The following is a 22,435-nucleotide window of genomic DNA, read 5'->3' on the forward strand; positions in this document are numbered from 1 at the left end:
CTTTCCTCAGGAACTAAGCTGTCTGATTGGTCAACCTCAGCTACGCTATCAGCTACGGCTCTTTCATGTGGACTAACAATGTTGAGTCCTAAATTGTGAGAACACACAAACTGCTTGCCTAGCGCATTTGCCTTCTCTACTGGTGTGATTAAAAGTATTCCTTCAGCTGCGTCCTGCGGTGACATCAGAGGAGGAATAGGCTTCGGTTTTTTCTTAAGCACCTTCGTTAAGGACCAGAAGGGCTTTGAATGTGGGAGAATTTCTCGAAGCTTTTCCTGGAAGTTCCTGTTGCGAAGCTCAGATATCCTTTCCTGGATTATCCTAGTTAAGTTGTTATAAGAAATCTTCTTATCTAGGATGCCAGTTCGTTGATACTGCCTCCGGTAGATATTTCGAAGTCGGATGAGTTTCTTGGTGACACTGTCGATTTGAAGAGAGGAACTCGGCATATGTTGTACTGGAACCGTCCTATCACGAGCGACTGTGATTGAATGCTGGAAGGAAGATAGGGCCGCATCGATTTCCATCGGGTAATCAAGTGGCAGATCGATATTAATATGTTGGTCGGCGATTTGTTGAAATTGGGCCCAATCGGTGCGATAATAGTTCCTCCGAGGTTGAATAGGCACTGTTTCTGGTGAAGATCCCAACGTCAATATTACTGGAAAGTGGTCGGAAGATAGCTCGTTGAAGACAACCGGAGAGCTGTCTATGGCGATGTTGCTGATAAATATATCCAAAATGGAATGAACTCCCGATCTGGAAAGTCGCGTTGGTTGATCCGGAGCGAGGATGTTGTACTGTCCAGCTTCGTAATCTTCGGCAAGTACGAATCCGTTTCGATTCTGTCTTTTGTTTCCCCACAGCTCATGCCGTGCGTTCAGGTCCCCAGCAATGATGAATTTGTTCTGTCGTCGAGTGAGCATAGCCAGATCTCGCTTCAATGATGCACACGTACCATTTCGAAGATTTGTTTGTTTGGGGCAGTACGCTGCAATGATGATGATGGGTCCCATCGTCGTTGTAATCTCAATTCCGATGGCTTCTATAAGTTGCAATTTAAAGGCTGACAGAAGCCTGTGTTGAATGGATCGTTTAATGGCAATGGCAACTCCTTCTCCTCTGGTAGTTGTCCTGTCGAGCCTGTGAATCCTGTAATTGGAAATAAAAATAGAAATTTCAGGTTTAAGATGAGTTTCAGTTAGAAGAGCAATATCGGCATTCTTCTCTTGAAGAAAGTCGGATAACTCAGCAGTTTTGCTCCTGAGTGAGCAAGCATTCCAATTTACTATAACCAACTCATTATATTGCATATTCGATGATGAATTTGCCTGAGGCGTTGATTTGATCCAACCGCGTTCTGCAGTTTCGTAGTTTTGTTGTCATTGTTTCAAAAATGACGATCAGTTGTTCAGCAGAGAATAAATCACCAGAGTCATCCTTTGCTTGTGGTTGATTATTGCCCCATCTAGGAGGGATTTTTGAAGAAGATTCTTTTTGTGATCCAGCGGTTGAATCTTTTGGGTTGCTGCGAGGAAGTGGCGGCAAATTCGGAATATCCCTCTTCGGTGGGAGCCGTGGGTAATTAATTTCATCCTTCTGTGGAACATTCTTGCGCGTTGATTGTTTACGGGACGCCTGTTGTCGAATTTTTGTGAACTCAGTACGTTTGGGACACGATTTGCTAGTAGATGGATGGTCGCCATCACAGTTCACACATTTTACAGCGATGTCATCTAGTAAGCAATCGTTGGTATTGTGTGATTCGGCACATTTCCCGCACCGACTTTTCATGTGGCAATTCCTCGCTCCATGGCCGTAGTTCAAACAATTTGTGCACTGTGTGACATCCCGATGTACCGGTTTATACATTTGCCATTCGATGATTATGTGAAATAACGATTTAATCGTTTTCAGTTGACTCATGGTGATGGAGCCCTTCTCCAGATGAATCACGTACAGTTGATCTCTAATTATTAGTCGTAGTAGGTTATTCGTCTATCCACATCGAGTGTTAGATGACGAATGGAAACGTTAGCTTTAATTTCGCTTCTATTTATAGATTCGCGTGCTTCCAACAGCTTCGCTTTTGCATCGATTGACCAATCAGAGCGATGCTCTCTCTTTGATACATCGCTTACTCATTCAAAATCGTCGACTATGGCAGGGAAATCCGGTATGCTGGAGATTTTTTGCAGACAAAATAAGACACTGCTAGCTATTAATCAACATTTCAATGATATACAATTCAAAATACATGGCTATGAACATTCAAATCAATACGTAGAAATATCTCCTATCAAATGATGAAATAATATTAATAATTGATAAAAAACAGACTGAGCTGTAAGTGTTTAAAACCTGACCACATTTCTACGTGTAGTTTTTCTTGAGTTTCTGATTTGCACCCCTAATAAAGATGTGTTCCACATCAAAAACCCTTCTTAGTCCACTTAGTGGAATTTTCATAGATCTTGAAAAACCACCATAGGGGGGAGTACATGAAATTTCCGAAATCGATTTAGATGCCAAAAGTCTTAAAATTGCATGAAACGTTGAGATGTAGTGTCATCTCGAAAAAAATGTTTTGAAAAAATCGACTTTTTGGGACTTAGAGAAAATATCAATATTTATATGTATATATATCAATATATATAGTCACAGCCATTTGATCTTCAAACTTGATCAATGACCTAACAATAGCTTACTAACGGGCCTAGACTTGTTAAAATTGGTTAAGCCATCTCCGAGAAACATGCGCGGTAAAAAAAAACACATTTTGTCGGTTACGTCACTTATTCCATTATATCTCCGGAACCAGAAGTTACAGTCATTTGATCTTCGAACTTGATCAATGGCCTAATAATAGCTTTCAAGCGAGCCTAGACTTGTTAAAATCGGTTAAGCCATCTCCGAGAAACATGCGCGGTAAAAAAACAACACATTTTGTCGGTTACGTCACTAATTCCATTATATCTCCGGAACCAAAAGTCACAGCCATTTGGTCTTCGAACTTGATCAATGGTCCGATAGTAGCCTTCAAACGAGTTTGTTAAAATCGGTTGAGCCATCTCCGAGAATTTTGCGCGGTAAAAACACAACGCGTTTTGTCAGTTACGTCACTTATACCATCATAACTCCGGAACCAAAAGTCACAGCTATTTGATCTTCGAACTTGATCAATGGAAAGACAGTAGCTATCAAACGAGTCTAAGTTTGTTGAATTCAGCCATCTCTGAGAAATTTGAGCGGTAAAAATATCTTCGAAAAGTGCACACACATTCACACACAGACATTTTCTGATCTCGTCGAACTGAATCGAATGGTATATAACACTATGGGTCTCCGAGGCTCCGTTCGAAAGTCGGGTTTTCCAGCAATTTTAATACCTTTCTATAGAGAAAGGCAAAAACGCGATCCTACAATCGCTTATGAAAATTGATTTGTATATAAACGTGGTGGAAACAATACATTGTAGAAAAGATAACAATTTAATGTTAGCTACAAACTATGCGCATGCAATTTTATTAGGAGATTATTTCTAGAAGAAATCAGAGTCCTGGTCAACGTGTGCATCCAACGTATTTTTCGCGGTCATGCAAGAAAGAAGGATTTCGGTAGCATAACAGAGCTACCTAAGAGAACGCGAGGGTGTGGTCGAATGCGGTGGCAAGTTGAAGACAAAGGGAACCATGGACCCATCAAGATGTCGGAAGTATGAACACAAGAGCTGGTAAATCGGAAAAAGGTATATTCTGTATTGAACACCATGATAACGAAATGAAGTAAACGCAGGCGACACTGTTAAAAATGACTTGCTCGGGTGCGCCACAACAGTCCAAAATGCTATACCATGTTTTACACGCAATAAGACAAGAAGGAAGTAAGCGCAGTCGACACTGTTAAAAATGATCTGTGCCGGGAGTGCCACAACAATACAAGGCGCTACCCTATGTTTTGCTCAGTGGGCATCATCAAAGATCAATTGAATGCTATGATCAAGCATATAAAATCCAATGTTTATTGTTAAATCTAACACGACATAAAATATTACGGAGTTTACAACCACGACATCAGATTAAACATTTTTTAAGATACGTTAGATGCCTCAATATATTGTGCGGAATAATGAAGTAATTTCGATGACACCCAAAACTCAAACGAGACAGCGATCAAATCTTAAACTATGGTCGATAAATCGGAGGATATTCACCGAGATGTTTTGTTATGAAGAGAAAGAAGAGAAGAACGAGCTATTATGAAAGAAACCTACAGGGTACCCAGAGTCCGAGACTAGCAACCGTTCGATCAACCCACACATAAGGTACAGACAATAGCGACTAGAAGGCGGAACTGGGACTGGAACGGAAGCACACGCTAGAGCATCGTAAGGTTAGAGAAACCGAGTTCATATAATCATATTATGTAAACAGCTGAACGAAAGAAATCTATTACGAAAAATACGTAAAATGTTAATCCTTTGTAACGGAAATCTTAGAGCTAAAGTTTTTCATTCCGCAAACACAACCTTTTGGTTTACTACCCGCGCGATCAACTTGATGGTAGCATCAAGCTCAGTAAGTAAGGGGGTAAGTTTTATCATAGATCAAGATCAGGCCGAAAACATATCAAAAGATCTTCCAAAAACATAATTCGCTATACCTTAGCTAGTACAGATAGTAAATTAGTGAAGTTTTTACGTTACTCACAGTAGCCTATTTCAACATATTGCATCAGTCAGTAAAAACAGTATTACGGAACGAGGATAGCATGTTCAGACAAGTTAATTCATGACATACCCAAACGACACGATCGCGCGGCAATCGCATATATCCATAGCAATCGAAACATGTGTATTGAGTATATGTGGAGGTTAATTACGGAGCAAGACTTTTTGCAAGTGTGCGTAAAAAAAATTCCGGCGCTTCTTTTCCTGATTTTACTCAATATATCTTCCATATGGTTGAAAAATAAACCAATCGGTTCATACTGCTTAAAATTGCACTTCAGGAAAAGCGAAAATCTTAATCTAAAACTCTTCCCTTTTCCTTAAAACTGCTCGAGAAAAATTATTTCAGTTTCAGCTTACTTCCACTGACACATTTGTTTAGCAACAAACACATTCCTATATTAGAGATGGTCGGGTATAGAAATTCTTATACCCGAACCCGACCCGTACCCGAGTGATCCGCAAAAAAAATTACCCGGGCCCGATTAAAAATTACCTGTACCGACTCGAATGAGTAGTGAAAATTTTCCGAAAATTCAGGATGGAAAAGTGTTTTAGATAGCGAGCCGTATCTGGCTTTAGTTGGTAAGTAAAATACATTAAAATGCTTGTTTACATTTAATCATATAAATACACTGTGAAGCATGAATAGATTTCCAATGTCTTTGGTTCTTTATACTCATTTACAAATGTCAACAAAAGGAAATAATATCTACTCCAATTTTTCGAGAAGCAAGTTTACATAAATTGTCGTATTACCCGTTGTATTCAATTTTGGGTAGGTATGGTTTTTACGGAACAGTGCGACTTTTGATTCGATTCTTTAGAACCACAAATGAGCGTGCTCATTATCTTGACACACAAATAAAAATTCACATTCGAATCACTTGAAAAATCACGTAAAATGGTTCCAAATGTCAAATTGGATATTATACATGACGAAAATGAATGTTATGCGAACATAAATACCCGGTGGAACCCTCAACGAGTGAAAACGGTGAAAATTTGAGTATTTCGCGAGAAAAAATTTTCACCCGTACTTTTGCGACTCCACGTTGCCACGTATCGAGATTTTCACTTGTAGTCCAGTGAAAAGAAACGAAAATTAACTGGCAACATAGCTCAACTTGCTGTTCCATCAATCGATGTCATGTCAAGTGAGGTGACACCACCCAGAAGTGAAGAATAAGAAGAACTTCTATGCAGATTTTCTGAAATAAATGTTCATGTTTTTATAGTTGATTTATATGAAAATTTTGAAAATCTCCAACCAATATGTGATATGAGTACTACACTACATTTTATATATGAAACAAATAATTTTTACTGGATTGCGCATTAAACAGCTTTAAAATGGCAGTCCATTAAAATTTACGTGAAAAGTAGGGTCTGACCGCAACATCTTAGAGCTAAGGCAGTGGGCCGTATGAATAAAACATAGCATGCTTGAATTTCGGTAGTAAATGCTACGTGTCGATCAAGTTCCTGTCAAAACATGCTACAAAATGTAGTATTTACTACAAGTTTTCGGTAGGTAGCTCTAGAGGTTGCTACTCGTGTGTTTGCTGATAAAGTTACAGTTGTAGGTACGTTTCTTGCTTTGTGCATGCTTATGCTAGGTTTTCGGGCTCTGTGTCGGTATGCAGTAAATGCTTAAATTCGGAAGTAGCATTAACTATATGTTCGAACTTGTTTTTTATTTATACCAAACCGCGTAATACTCTGTGGACTTTGTTTTTGAGAAGATACTACAAACAACAGACTTTACTACATTTTATTCATACGGCCCAGTGTGTTTTATTAAATATGTTATAAAAAAGTAGGGTGGAAAATATTCACATAACTTTTCACGTAACTATGATTGATCGCTTTTTTGCCTTTCTCATATGTAGACTTTTGAACCGAGGCCCGGAGGGCCGAGTGTCATATACCATTCGACTCAGTTCGTCGAGTACGCAAAATGTCTGTGCGTATGTGTGTACGTAACGTTTTTTGCACTAACTTTTCTCGGAGATGGCTGAACCGATTTTCACAAACTTAGATTCAAATGAAAGGTCTTGTGGTCCCATACAAAATTCCTGAATATTATTTGGATGCGACTTCCGGTTTCGGAATTATGGGGTAAAATGTGCAAAAAATTGTGAAAATAAGTGCACTAACTTTTCTCGAAGATCCACCTAGTGGTGTAATGATGCCTTTCTCATATCAATCATACTATCATATATAATACTGTGGTATTCTTCAAAATAATTTTCTTCGATTCTTAAAAGAATAACCGAAATCGGTTTGTTTGACCGTCTACTGATAAAAACTATCAATTGGAAAAGAATTGAGGTCGATTTAGAAAACTTTTTCCGGTTTTTCGCTCTTTTCAGTGATGCTATACAATTTTTAACACACTTTACCCTATATTTCCGGATCCGGATGAAATTCAGAAATTACGTTTGGGACCACAGGACCTTTCATTTGAACCTAAGTTTGTGAAAATCGGTCACCACATCTATGAGAAAAGTTAGAACACATATTTTGATTTTTTGCACATTTTACCCCATAACTCCGGAACCGGAAGTCGGATCCAAATAATATTCAGGAATTTTGTATGGGACCACAAGACCTTTCATTTGAATCTAAGTTTGTGAAAATCGGTTCAGCCATCTCCGAGAAAAGTTAGTGCAAGAAAACGTTACATACACGCATACGCACATACATACACAGACATTTTGCGTACTCGACGAACTGAGTCGAATGGTATATGACACTCGGCCTTCCGGGCCTTGGTGTGAAAGTCGGCTTTCACAGTGATTGCATAACCTTTCTATATGAGAAAGGCAAAAATTTACCCGTACCCGATTGAGCAGTAAATTTTTTACCCGACCCGACCCGTACCCGATAGAAAATAAAAATTTTTACCCGGACCCGACCAAAAAACCATCGGGTATGGGTACGGGTCGGATTTCTGGTAAAATACTCGAGACCCGACCATCTCTATCCTATATGAATTTCCTCTTGCATAAATTATTGCGATATAAAGATTTACGTACCTTCTATAAGTAAACCCGCAAAAAAGGAACCTTTAATTTAACACGCGAAAGGCAATGGATATAGAATGTTGTCGTAAAACTATTTATTTTTCCGGAAAACTGCTTTTGTAACAGAAAATATTTAGTTTTGTTTATTCAGTGTAGTGCAATCTAATACAAATGTATTGAAGCAGTTTTGCTAACTTTTTTATTAGGGAATTGAAATCTACATTCATAAAATGTAAGCAATTTTCCATCAAACGTTGGTGCAAAATTGATCAAAACTGGTATTTCATTCAAGATGTCAAGCTTAACATTCATTTGAGAATAAATTATAATGAAAAAGATTGTTTGAAACTCAATCGTGCAATCCAATTTGATCAACTCGGTGCACTGGCTCGAAATTTTTATCTACAAACTATGAAGGTTGCTTCTTTGCAAATCGGTAATCAAACCCATCAATGTAGTGCAAATCTTTTGATTTGATTTGATTAGCTTTGTACAATTTTTGCAGTGCAAATTCGCAACAGTGTTTAATGTCGTTTATATCCAAACAGTGTTTAATATCTTAGAGGATTACATAATTTGGCCCTTTTGAATGCCAGAAATTCATCCGGCACTGTCCTTTGATAGTTTTTTTATTGTAATATTCAAATCCAAAATAAAATAAAATTCTGTATGTTGTTATTTAGAACCATAATTGTATACCCAAAGAATTATGCCCATTTTTCAACCAGTTGTAGTTTATAGTAGAATTTTCTGCTGATTAGTTATATAAAATGCATAGCACCGACTCAGAATAGATTCGAACTCAACTCGTCACTCTCCATCACTCTAAAATTTCACACCCATACTTTTTTTTCGACCTTTTGATGGATTTTTGCAATTCTTCTTCTGTGGTTAGCAACAAATATAGAAGGCATTCTATCAACAGTTTCGACAATGACTGGAACAGTAGTTTCGTGAGGACGAACCATGTCTTGACCGAGACGGTGGGAACTAACATTATGTTGACCCAAAGCAATAGCGATTGCACGTCCACCTTCATCTAGCTGTCTGTCGATGTCCTCTGCTGATTCTGGATGGCGATCAAGTTAATAATATTGCCCACACTGCTGCTGAATGCTGACTAGTTGACATGATGATAATCACGCCGAGTACGTTGCTGGGTTTCAACGCCGGACTCAACTTCCACCACAACAGGATAGTGGTCGGAACTGAGGTCTTCAATGATGACAGGATGAGAGACGTTCTCAGCAAGATTGGTGATAAACAGGTCGATGATGGAGCACGTCCCTGATCTGGCAACATACGTTGAACTGTCCGGACTCTGAATTTGAAGGTCATCGTTCAGCACTGCTCCATTTCGATTGTTTCTGGAATTTCATTTTTAGTTGTGATTGGTTCGGTGAGCACTGTCTAGGGCAGTACGCTGCGATGAATTTTATTTTTCCGATCGTCGTATCCAATTCAACTTCTAGCGACTCGATGAATTTCGTACCAAGGCTAGGAAGTACATCAAACTTCACACCGCTTCTGACTGCAATCGCAACACCACCGCCACTAGAGTGGGTTCGATCCAGCCGAATGATTAAGTAGTTCGGTATTGAGAGGAACATCTTAGGTGACAAATATGTTTCCGCAATGATACACACATCGAAGCGCTGTGTGAAGTCCGATAGTTCAACTTGCTTTGGACGCACTGAGCAGGCATTCCAATTCATCACTTTTTATGTTTCACACACCGTACTGGATAATAAATGAACCGAGCACATGAATCTGCTCAATATTCGTCTTGCAACCATGGAGCGCAGAGCTCAGCACGTTTCATACTTTGCACAGCGGGGGTAGATTCTTCTTCCATAGCGCACTGGTTGGTAGCATTATTCGATCCGCAGCGGTTGCAACGGCTAATTATGTGGCAATTTCGAGCACCATGCCCGAAGTGTAGACATTTCATGCAGTGAGTTAGATCTCTGCGTTTGTTGCGGTAGGGTTCCCATTTCACGATGGCATGATCTTCAGTTCCTTAAGCTGATTCAATGTGGTCGTACCTCTCTTGAAGTGCAGTGGTACAATGCATCTCTGTACGTGCGTTTATTTTCCTCACGACGTATTATTAGATGAATTGCCAAAGTCGGTTTTTTAAAGATCTGATAAGGTGTCCATCAGCGACTCTTCGCTGACTAACGGAAGTCCTCTCAGCACAACTTTGTACGGTTTTTCACTCGGCTTGTCATGAGTACTCGACGAACTGTGTCGAATGGTATATGACTTGGTTCAAAAGTCGGTTTTCACAGTGATTGCATAACCTTTCAATATGAGAATGGCAAAAAGTACTTGTATGGAATTATATACAAATACTTTTTTCCTGTTAAGTACTCATTATACCACTAAGTGAGTTAAAACATATAATTAAACTTATTTTTCGACTTACCCAACAATTTTTAAAAATTGGATCAATACATTCTGCGCGGATGTTCCATCATAGAAGTAGTTGTTGAACATATTGTATTGCAGAAAACGAGTATCGTTATAAAACCAACGAAATCGGTTGTCGATATCCAGTAACAACGAAACGATCTTTGTTTTTGTAACTAAATATTCATGTAGTCTTGGGGCACCCAAACATACAACTTTAGTTATTTTGAGTTGTTTGAAGATTCCATATATACAAAGTAGCGTACTGCCAGTGAAAAAATATTGCGCTTCGGATTTATCAACGCTCAACGGTGATAAGATGCGTGTTGGTTCTTTCAACATTTTTTCCGTTAATTTATTGAGAAATGGATGATTTACATGATTTTTTATTTCCGATTCCACAACCAATTCCTGACATTTAATACAAAAAACTTTTCGAGACACTGGAGTGTTACGAATCTACAAATGAAACGAAACATATATTATTTAGTGGTACGTAATTCTAGCAATCATTTCTGGTTCACATAGAATGTAACTGTTATAAACTTACCATCACGTATCTTTCATTCGACTTATTTGAATGTGTGTTTTTTTTACTCGAACCTTGATTGATCCTAAATGTGCACGACCCATCTCGACTGGCACTACAGGCGAAAAACTGTTTCGAATGACTCCCGTTTATGCTAGGCAGTCTGAAAAGTACTGTTGGTCCGTGTTCACAAATGGGATTTTTTTCCTGATTGTACCCAATGACTATTAAATTTTCTGTAAAAAGAATTACCGTTTTTAAATATAAGCTACTAAAGCTTTATCAAATGTTTTGTTTAAATTCATGTTGTTTGATTAACGTAAATGACTTGAATGATACTTGACAACTGAAAAAGAAAATTATCAAGGTTAATCAACTAATCAGAAAATAAATCAGAAATTGAAACAAGGGTTATCAAGAATGCAGAAAACTATAAAGTTTAGGATCTAAACTAAACATTCAAACTAATCCAATTAAACAGCGAAATTTAAATGTCGTTTATAAATCTAAAGCTGTTGCACGAATGTAACTTGGATTCATTACCACGTGATCTGATAAACTGAAGCAATATTATTTTTTCCAAAAATACGTTTATTACTTAAGGCAATTTACATAAGTTTTTCTTCGCTGTAGCCTCAGTTTCACATAGAATTCTTATCCTAATATAATTCTAATATAGTCACAACGATTTGAATTTAATAAATCATATCATCAGACAGGCGCAAAAACCACTACATTTTAAACAACAAACACAAAACAAAAAGTACGGGTGTGTAATGTCAGAGACATAACTGGATGTCGTGAATACGAATAAAACTGACACACTTTCTTTATACTTCCGAATTCGAATTGGTAGTTGATCGATTGGGTGAATTGTGCAACTTTCCCCTTTTTCACTACTAGAATTTCAAACGATGCGCCTAGACTAAATTACAGATTAGTTACATTAATCATTCTGAAACGCAATTAAATGTAATGAAATAACTAGATAGTTCTTTATAATGAAAATGGGCCGTATAGAATACAGTAAAGCAAAATTTCGCATAATTGAGAGTATTATTATGGTTCTAAAAAGAACCGAATAGAATTCTAGAGTAAGGAACTGGACCTGAGTTCAAGAACTAAATTTAGAACCAAGAACTGAAGTTCTGCTTTCATTGACGACTGAAGTCCAAATGAGAGCACGACCTGAGCGTTTGAGGTTTGGCACCACGCTAAAGGTCTGCTCTCATTATTGACGACCACTGCTCCCGACGATTGAAGTCCAAAATGAAAGCACGACCTAAGCGTTTGAGGCTTTATACCACGCAAAAGGTCAGCTTTCATTGACGACTGCTCCACCTGACGACTGAAGTCCAAATGAGAGCACGACCTGAGCGTTTGAGGTTTGGCACCACGCTAAAGGTCTGCTCTCATTATCGACGACCACTGCTCCCGACTATTGAAGTCCAAATGAAAGCACGACCTAAGCGTTTGAGGCTTTATACAACTCAAAAAGTCTGCTTTCATTGCCGACTGCTCCACCTGACGACTGAAGTCCAAATGAGAGTTGCGACCTGAGCGTTTGAGGCTTTTAACCACGCAGAAGGTGCTTTCTCCGAAGCTGCTGGTCCCGCGACGTCTGCTTGCATCCAACGCACAAGAAGAAATGATCGAATTTCGCATTTTTTTTATTTGCATAAATATCTGTTTATTAATCTTATTTTTGTGTATTACATCAACATTTTACAGTACAAGTGTTTTGACCCTTTGGCCTTTCATCTTTGTTGTTCATACGATTCGTTATTAATATTAGGTGTTTTAGTTACTCTTGTTTTACATGCTAATGTTTAATCATAATATTTATTTTAATTATTTATAAAATGTCTACCTACTTATAACTATCCTTAACCTAATACGTACAAATTTTGAATTATTTGTATTTCAGAGATTGAGCACCTCTCTTCAAATTTCGTGCAGTATTGTTCGAATTTTTGTTCTAGTATATCCAGTGAGGCCATCTCATGTACTTCACTAGTTCTTGTCCAAGGGGGTAGATTTAGAATCATCTTTAAGATCTTACTTTGAATGCGCTGAAGCCTAAGTTTGTGTGTTCGTGCACAGCCCCGCCAAACAGGGACTGCGTATTCAATTGCGGGGTAGATGATTTGTTTATAGACAGCCATCTGATTCTTCAGACATAGTTTAGATGTTCTATAAATCAGCGGATACAGAGACCTAATGAGTATGCTGCATTTTTGAACGATTTTGTCAACATGTGACCTGAATATCAGATGTCTGTCAAAGGTGAGTCCTAGATAGATAACTTCATCGGACCATTGAATGACTTCATCACCGAATCGTATTCTGCATTCGTCTGATGGAACAAGTTTTGGAGATCTTGAATGTGGAAACAAGATGACCTGAGTTTTTGCTGCATTGATCACAATTTTCCAGCTTGTAAAATATTCCGTTAAAGCGTCCAGACCTGTCTGTAGTTTATTCTTCAGAGCATTAATGACACGACCTTTGTAAAGAATGGCAGTATCATCAGCAAATTGTGACAGAACACCACCACCTGGAAGAGGTGGGATGTCTGATGTGAAAATGTTGTATAGAATGGGACCTAGGATGCTTCCCTGGGGTACACCAGCAGGAATAGTAAATCTTTCTGAAAGTGCATTATTCAGAGAAACCTGGAATGCTCTATCTGCAAGATAATTTTTGATAATTTTAATAAGATACATGGGAAAATTATACCGATGCAGTTTGAACACCAGTCCATCGTGCCACACATTATCGAATGCCTTTTCAATATCCAATATTGCCATGGCAGTCGTTTTGGACACTGATTTGTTTTGCTGGATGACGTTGTTAACCCTTGTGAGTTGGTGGATGGTGGATCTTCCTTTCCGGAACCCAAACTGTTCCTCCAGAAATATATCCTGTTCATCTGCGAAAGCAAGAATTCGCCTTTGTATTGACTTTTCAAACAGCTTGGATAGGGCAGAGAGTAAGCTGATGGGCCGATAGCTCTTGGAAAAGGAAGGATCTTTCCCCGGTTTCAAAACTGGGATAACTTTAGCTAACTTCCACATTGAAGGGAAGTAACCAAGCTCCCAGCACCTGTTAAAAATTTTAGCTAAGAAGACAAATGAGCGAATACTCAAATGTTTCAGCTCAATGTTGAATGTGTTGTCGAAACCGGGGGCCTTCATATTTTTGGATTTTTTCACAAAAGCCATCAGCTCATTCGCAGTGACTCTACTTTCCTCAGGAACCAAGCTGTCTGATTGGTCAACCTCAGCTACGCTATCAGCAACGGCTCTTTCATATGGACTAACAATGTTAAGTCCTAAATTGTGAGAACACACAAACTGCTGGCCTAGCGCATTTGCCTTCTCTACTAGTGTGATTAAAGGTATTCCTTCAGCTGCGTCCTGGGGTGACATCAGAGGAGGAATAGGCTTCGGTTTTTTCTTAAGCACCTTCGTTAAGGACCAGAAGGGCTTTGAATGTGGGAGAATTTCTCGAAGCTTTTGCTGGAAGTTCCTGTTGCGAAGCTCAGATATCCTTTCCTGGATTATCCTAGTTAAGTTGTTATAAGTAGTTTGAAGAGAGGAACTCGGCATATGTTGTACTGGAACCGTCCTATCACGAGCGACTGTGATTGAATGCTGGAAGGAAGATAGGGGTGCATCGATTTCCATCGGGGAATCAAGTGGCAAATCGATATTAATAAGTTGGTCGGCGATATGTTGAAATTGGACCCAATCGGTGCGATAATAGTTCCTCCGAGGTTGAATAGGCACTGTTTCTGGTGAAGATCCCAACGTCAATATTACTGGAAAGTGGTCGGAAGAGAGCTCGTTGAAAACAACCGGAGAGCTATCTATGGCGATGTTGCTGATGAATATATCCAAAATGGAATGAACTCCCGATCTGGAAAGTCGCGTTGGTTGATCCGGAGCGAAGATGTTATATTGTCCAGCTTCGTAATCTTCGGCAAGTACGAATCCGTTTCGATTCTGTCTTCTGTTTCCCCACAGCTCATGCCGTGCGTTCAGGTCCCCAGCAATGATGAATTTGTTCTGTCGTCGAGTGAGCATAGCCAGATCTCGCTTCAATGATGCACACGTACCATCTCGAAGATTGGTTTGTTTGGGGCAGTATGCTGCAATGATGATGATGGGTCCCATCGTCGTTGTAATCTTAATTCCGATGGGTTCTATGAGTTGCAATTTAAAGGCTGACAGAAGCCTGTGCTGAATGGATCGTTTAATGGAAATGGCAACTCCCCCTCCTCTGGTAGTTGCCCTGTCGAGCCTGTGAATCCTGTAATTGGAAATAAAAATAGAAATTTCAGGTTTAAGATGAGTTTCAGTTAAAATAGCAATATCAGCATTCTTCTCTTGAAGAAAGTCGGACAATTCAGCAGTTTTGCTCCTGAGTGAGCAAGCATTCCAATTTACTATAACCAACTCATTATATTGCATATTCGATGATGAATTTGTCTAAGGCGTTGATTTGATCTAACCGCGTTCTGCAGTTTCGTAGTTTTGTTGTCATTGTTTCAAAAATGACGATCAGTTGTTCTGCAGAGAATAAATCATACGAGTCATCCTTTGCTTGTGGTTGATTATTGCCCCATCCAGGAGGGATTCTTGGGGAAGATTCTTTTTGAGATCCAGCGGCTGAAGTCTTTGGATTGCTGCGAGGAAGTGGCGGCAAATTCGGAATATCCCTCTTCGGTGGGAGCCGTGGGAAATTAACTTCATCCTTCTGTGGAACATTCTTGCGCGTTGATTGTTTACGGGACGCCTGTTGTCGAATTTTTGTGAACTCAGCACGTTTGGGACACGATTTGCTAGTAGATGGATGGTCGCCATCACAGTTCACACATTTTACAGCGATGTCATCTAGTAGGCAATCGTTGGTATTGTGTGGTTCGGCACATTTTCCGCACCGACTTTTCAAGTGACAATTCCTCGCTCCATGGCCGTAGTTCAAACAGTTCGTGCACTGTGTGACATCCCGATGTACCGGTTTATACTTTTGCCATTCGATGATTATGTGAAATAACGATTTAATCGTTTTCAGTTGACTCATGGTGATGGAGCCCTTCTCCAGATGAATCAGGTACAGTTGATCTGTGAACTTTTTGTCCGTATTATGTCGCTTCATTTTAAATACCATCAAAGGCTTTAGTCCAGCCTCCGACAGTGCCTGCTTTAGTTCGGCTTCCATCATGTCGGGTAGTCCTCGAAGTACAACCTTCATAGGTTTGTTGGCGGCAATATCGTGTGTGAAGTATTCCGCTTTTGTCTGCTTCAGATAGCATTCCACTCCTTTGTAGTGGTTCAAAGCCGGAACAGTTATTTTGTAGCCTTCAGTACATAAACGGATTGTTGCCTGTAGTCCTTTGCTGATCAGTGTGTTGAAATCCGAGCGTAGAGTTGGTGGGAAGCCCTTCAGGTAGAAAGGCGGCATTTTTTCCTTCTTCTGCAGTTCCTCTTCGACATCAACTGGCAGATCAGCATATTGGTTTTTACTCAGCAAACGGTCGTTTACCTGTACATCACTTGGCTTCAGACGCTTAGCATCCTTTGGATCCTTCTCGGATCTATGGCGGTTTTTACCCATAGCTTGGGTAGGTAGACAACTGCGAATAAAAAAATAAAACAAAATCGAAATTAGTCGTAGTAGGTTATTCGTCTATCCACATCAAGTGTTAGATGACGAATGTTGATCGAATTTCGACCACGGTTCCCCTTTTATACGCAGTCAGCTGAAGATATGTGCCTGACTACCTCAAAATCGTCGCCCTTGCGCGAAAAAGCCAAGCAAAGGTAAAGAGTTTTCCGCGTTGTTTTCAAAATTTGAAAAAACTTAATATTTGAGTTGTTTGTGGTTATCTCACACGGTTCAAAATATTATCCTAAATTCCTGATCATATTTTTTATGAAATGGTGAAAGAATTATGTTGCTCCCTTTAATACAAGTCGAGATATCCACGATTAAGTTCTGCCCATTCTTCCATATGGCTAATTTTAAAAAGACACCCCATAGTAAAGTAAGTCGTATTCACGACAAAAGTAATTACAATGCGTCAAGTGAAATAAATTAACACATAGAAAAAAACAGTCCTTATAATATAGTTCGTTTCAGTCTGTCTGCGAAGCGACGGGAAGGCTCATCAAACTCAAAAATTGTTTCAACAGAAGTAAAAGCTCGTGTGCACGCAGTTATTGGTTTGTTACTTCCAAATAAAGTCCTGTGGAATCCGTTTTGAAGTAGAGTCCGTATATCGCAATGATTTGCTTTGTACTCGAAAACTAATTTTGCTACGCAATTCTGGAGCATCGCTCTCCCCGTTTATTAATTTCGCAATGGTCCATGCTTGTTGATTTTTTCTTCGGCTCTGTAAAGTATCGATTCCCAATAATTGGCATCTGTCCGGGTATGGTGGCAAGTTTACAGAATCTCTCCAAGGCAAATGTCGTAATGCCATGCGAACAAAGCGTTTCTGAACACGTTCAAGTCTAAGGCTCCACGATATTTGATACGGACACCATATTACTGAAGCATTTTCCAGAATCGGGCGGACGAATGAGCAATATAAAGCCTTCAAGCAAAGCGGATCTTTGAAGTCTTTGGCAATTTTAGAGATGAATCCCAGCTGACGGGAAGCTTTCGAAATAACTAGCGACCGTTGGACATCGAACGTCAATTTGGCATCCAGTTGTACACCAATCAGTTGTTTCAAATCATCTGCGTAGATTAATCTACAACCAGATCCGTAGATTAATCTACAACCAGATGGCGGAGTAATGCAACATCGTTGAAAAAACTACAAATAGCAAGGGTCCCAAGTTGCTACCTTGCGAAACATCTAATTTTTCGAGAATTCGGACGACGCAACGTTATTTATTTTTACAAGCAGTTTTCTATCGGAAAGATATGATTTCAGCCAAGACACGAGTTGCGATGATAAATCAAGTCGAGATAATTTACACAACAGCATTCGATGATCAATCTTGTCAAGCGCTGCTTTTAGATCGGTGTAGATAACATCCATTTGTGCTTTTGTCTCCATACTAGAAATTCAATTAGACGTTAAGGTCAACAAATTCGTTGTAACTAATATACCAGGCATAAATCCATGTTGATCAAATTAAATGTAGTCCTTTGCACGATCTAAACTAGCACCACTCACAATTATCTCGAATAATTTCGATGAGGCTGAGAGGCTGGTTATTCCTCGATAATTTGCTCTAACGATCGGTTGAAAATAACACTTAGTGGTCCAGCTATGCAGCGACACAAAACAACGGCGGGTATTCCATCCGGACCAGGTGAAGAAGAGCGCTTTAGTTTTTTAGCCGCTTGTTAGATCATGTGAGGTGTAACGGTGAAAATGTCCAAATCAAACAAATCAGATGGAACACTTTCAGCTGCAATATTCGCTTCGCTAGGCGATGTAGAGTTTACAAGGATAAATTTTTTAATACTGCCATTTAATTCTGTTATACGTATATCACGTCACTATACAAATTCACTATGTATCTCACAACACTATAAATCATGTATAATGAACGTCACATCACATATACGTATTTCGAATACAATTTATATTCATCTTCAGTGTATTAGCGGTTTTTTTTAAGTTATTTATTAATTTTAATTATTAACCGCTAATACACTGAAGATGAATATAAATTGTATTCGAAATACGTATATGTGATGTGACGTTCATTATACATGATTTATAGTGTTGTGAGATACATAGTGAATTTGTATAGTGACGTGATATACTTATAACAGAATTAAATGGTAATATTAAAAAAATTATCCTTGTAAAATCATTCTGTTCGAACACTCAAACGAAAAGTTAATGATGTAGAGTTGCTCGAAAAAACACCAGTGAAAAATTTTGCAAACAACGCACATGACTCAGAAGCAGTAGTAGCAATTGCATTGTCAAGAAATACATTGGTTGGAATAGATGAACATTTTCTCTTTGAGTTAACAAAACGCCAAAAACTACGAGGATTACGTTGGAGATTTGTCTGCACTTTAAGTATGTACGATTTATACAAAGTGGAATTCAGTGTACGATATGCATTGACAGAACGGTGGAAATTAATGGCGGTTGCTAAACATCGATGACGCTTAAGCTTACGTTGATATGAATTCCGCAAGCGTTTCAGTTTACTCAGTTTTGACGTGCTCCAAGTTGGAGAGACAGGCGGTCTGACGCGTGGTAAGTTACTTTGAAGCCAATGATTGATTTCTCCGCAAAAAACTTCAGCCATATCATCTACGTCACCTGTTGCGAACAATAAAGCCTAATCAATATTTCCGACAAAAATCGATGCAATCATCAATTGAATCGATTCGCTCTCTGTATTAGTTAGTAAGTTAGTATATAAGTTCCTTTTCCCCATTACACAATACAAGTAGGTTTAGAATTTTCCCTACACAAAAATCTCAGAATTGCGGAAGCAAATAATGTCCTCATGGTAATAACCAAATCATATATATAATAGGGCTGAAAAGTCACCACTTGTGGCTGAACATCCAATTTAAATCTTAATATTTTAATTTTAACTCATATTCCAATAAATAGTGTAAGCTCGTTACTTACAATTATCTACGATCGGGAATTTTCTCAGCTCAATAAACTCGGACGTACCGTTCGTGAAGAACAAAATATAATGCGTTTATTTTTCGTAGCTCTACAAACATATACAGGAAGTCTACACAAACTGCTATTCATATTACTGTGAATTATAGTTGATGGATACGGCTATAGAACGACTATAGGTGTTATTCAACAGATATTCGGCTTTGTACAGAATATTGTCCAATTGCAAATTAATCTCCAACTGAATTTTTGTCAATAGCCGAATTAAGGTTCGATTATACCTTTCTATTTGTCCGTTAGCCTTTGGGCACCCTGTGGCTACTTGGACATGATAAAATCCGTGATCGTGTGAGAACGATTCAAATTCTTTGGAAGTGAATGCTGAGCCACGATCGGATACCACAACCTTTGGAACCGAGTATGAAAAGAAATATGATTTGAGACACTTCATTACATCTTTCGTCGTTGTTGTTTTCACTGCGTACAGTTTTAGGAATTTTGTACAACCGTCACAAACTGCTAATATATGTAGATTATTTCCCTTAGTTTTCTCCAAAGGACCCAAGTGATCGATGTGAATGGTTTGGAACGGTTTATCGGGCTTTTCATAAAGGTTCAAGTAACCATCGGTTTTTCGGTACTTCGGATTATAGCTGATACATGCAATACACTCGCTGACGTGTTTTCTGAGCTTTTCTGCTAAGTTAGGTATGTAAAAGTTACGCGTTATCATATCAGCTACCTTGTCCACACCGAAATGTGCTAATTCGTTGTGATACTTGAACATCATTGACGTCTCCATTACTTGAGGCACGTACAAAAGATTTTTCTTTCCTTTAATTTTATACACGATTTGATCTATAATCCTGTAGCCATCGTTCTTACCATCCTCCACGTCGCGCTTTATCTTTTGGATATTCCCGTCTTGCAATTGGTTCACATACAAAGCACTTTCGTTTATTCCGAACGCACCTCGTTTATCTTCGAGTGTATAAACATGCGCACGCGATAACGCATCTACATGTTGCATTTTATCACCAGCACGATGTATAATCTCATAATCGAATTGTTCAATGAATAAGGCCCACCTCGAGATTTTGGGGTTCAAATCTTTCTTATTCAGTGTTAGCTGAAGAGCGCTACAATCCGTTACGATTTGGAGATGAAGACCGAACAAGTAGTTCCTGAAACGTTTCAAGCTGTACACTATAGCTAAAGTTTCTAGTTCGAAAGAATGTAGTTTTTGCTCAGACGGTGATGCTCTTTTACTGAAATACATTACAGGGTGGAAATATTTGTCCTCCTTTGTTTTCTGCATAAGGATTCCACCGAACCCGTATGACGATGCATCGGTATGTAACTGAGTCTCCGCAGTAGGCGAGTAAATTTTAAGGACATCGAAGAAAACGATCACATGCCCCGATTTGATTAAATCAGAAAGCATCTTGTTTATATACCTTACGAATATTTCGGGGGCATTGCAATACCCAAATGGCATGCGAGTATATTCGTACTGTCCATTTTCGACAACAAATGAAAAATATTTACGGGATGATTCATTAATTTCTACATGGTGAAATCCGTTCTTTAAATCGAGAGATATAAAATATCGCTTATTTCCCAACTTCATTATTTGATCCTCGATTACCGGAATTGGATAGTGATCTCGTTCAACTAATTTGTTCAAGGCACGAAAATTTACGCAAAGTCGATACGACCCATTTTGTTTTCTGGTCAACACCACCTTACTTGAATAAGGAGAATTGCTTTCTTGAATTACACCCGAATCTAAGAGCTCATTAATTATTTTATCTACTTCCTTACGTTCGAAAACAGATAATCGCTGCGGCGCGGCATGATATACTTTATCTTCCTTTAACTTCACTCCAAACGAATGCTTTATTTTTGGAGCAGATGGACGCGCTCGTGAAACATACTCGGTTTGGAATAAATCGGAGATAACCTTCGTCGTGGAAAGTGTCGATCCATCGTCCCCAATGTCAAGATTCACTTCATTCAAAGTATGAGAGACTAGGTCACCATCGCTATCAGTTCGTCCATAGACTTCTGACATCAACTGAGTCATAATTTTTCGTTGTAGGATCTTCTATATCCAATGGATGTACAATAATTCTGTTGATTTTGTTACTTTTCAAGAACTTTCGACCCACTAGTCCATTAATTTTCATAGTACTCTCCGGTACTACCAAGAAATCCACCTCATAGTTAGATGATGTGCAATGAATGGTAGTTTTGAAAAAAGGCGGGTGGGTAATGTCAGAGACATAACTGGATGTCGTGAATACGAAAACAACTGACATGTTCCTTAACACTTCCGAATATCAATTGTATGAATTATGCACGCATTCCCCTTTTTCACATTTTTCGCAAAAACAAAGAAAGCTTCACTTGATCTCGATTACTGTGAATTTCACACAGCGAAAAGTGCACAAATCTAAGCAAACTGTTCTTGATTTGCAGTAATCTGAGGATATTTCCCTACGATTTGCGAACAACAAATCCTAATAGTTCTTTAGAAAAATTTTAGAGCCATTAGAACGGCTGATATTGTGTAATGCTCTCCACAGTTGTTTTTTCCCAATGCTAATGACTGGCAGCTGTGACGTAATCGCTCTTGTCGAAAGCGAAACTAGCTGTGCAGACGACACAAAACACATCTGCTCGCAGTGGCGATTGAATCCAAACTGATTGAATTTTTGTTAAGAGATTTCCTTTTATGTGATTTCGTTTGTAGCTTTCTCACTAATGGGCGGTCCTAACGGCTATAAAAATAGCTGCATTCAGAATTTTAATGTCGATTATTTCATTTCGGATTTGCATAATTTATTGAAAGAAACTATCAATATGCTGAAGGGACTCGTTTCTAGCATTCAGAAAGGTCAAATTGCGTAATTCACTACGACATTAAACTCTAAAACATTTTTTGCAGAAAAAGGCTTCACTTGATCTCGATTACTGTGAATTTCACACAGCGAAAAGTGCACAAATCTAAGCAAACTGTTCTTGATTTGCCGTAAACTGAGGATATTTCCCTACGATTTGCGAACAACAAATCCTAATAGTTCTTTAGAAAAATTTTAGAGCCATTA

The 22,435-nt window shown here is 38.8% G+C and overlaps 1 protein-coding gene across 3 annotated transcripts in view; it reads right to left on the bottom strand.

Annotated features, from left to right (window-relative positions):
- LOC131434705 (rRNA N6-adenosine-methyltransferase ZCCHC4) overlaps window positions 1–22,435 on the bottom strand; it is an 87,667-nt gene that overhangs the window by 36,811 nt on the left and 28,421 nt on the right. For all 3 annotated transcript variants that reach the window (XM_058601720.1, XM_058601721.1, XM_058601719.1), the window contains 2 exons: window positions 10,721–10,935; window positions 10,187–10,629 (listed from right to left, as the gene is read on the bottom strand). In XM_058601720.1, the coding sequence (XP_058457703.1) occupies window positions 10,187–10,629; window positions 10,721–10,935 (658 nt within the window). The remainder of the gene's footprint in view (window positions 1–10,186; window positions 10,630–10,720; window positions 10,936–22,435) is intronic.

This window comes from Malaya genurostris, chromosome 3 (assembly GCF_030247185.1).
Source record: "Malaya genurostris strain Urasoe2022 chromosome 3, Malgen_1.1, whole genome shotgun sequence".
NCBI lineage: Eukaryota > Metazoa > Arthropoda > Insecta > Diptera > Culicidae > Malaya > Malaya genurostris.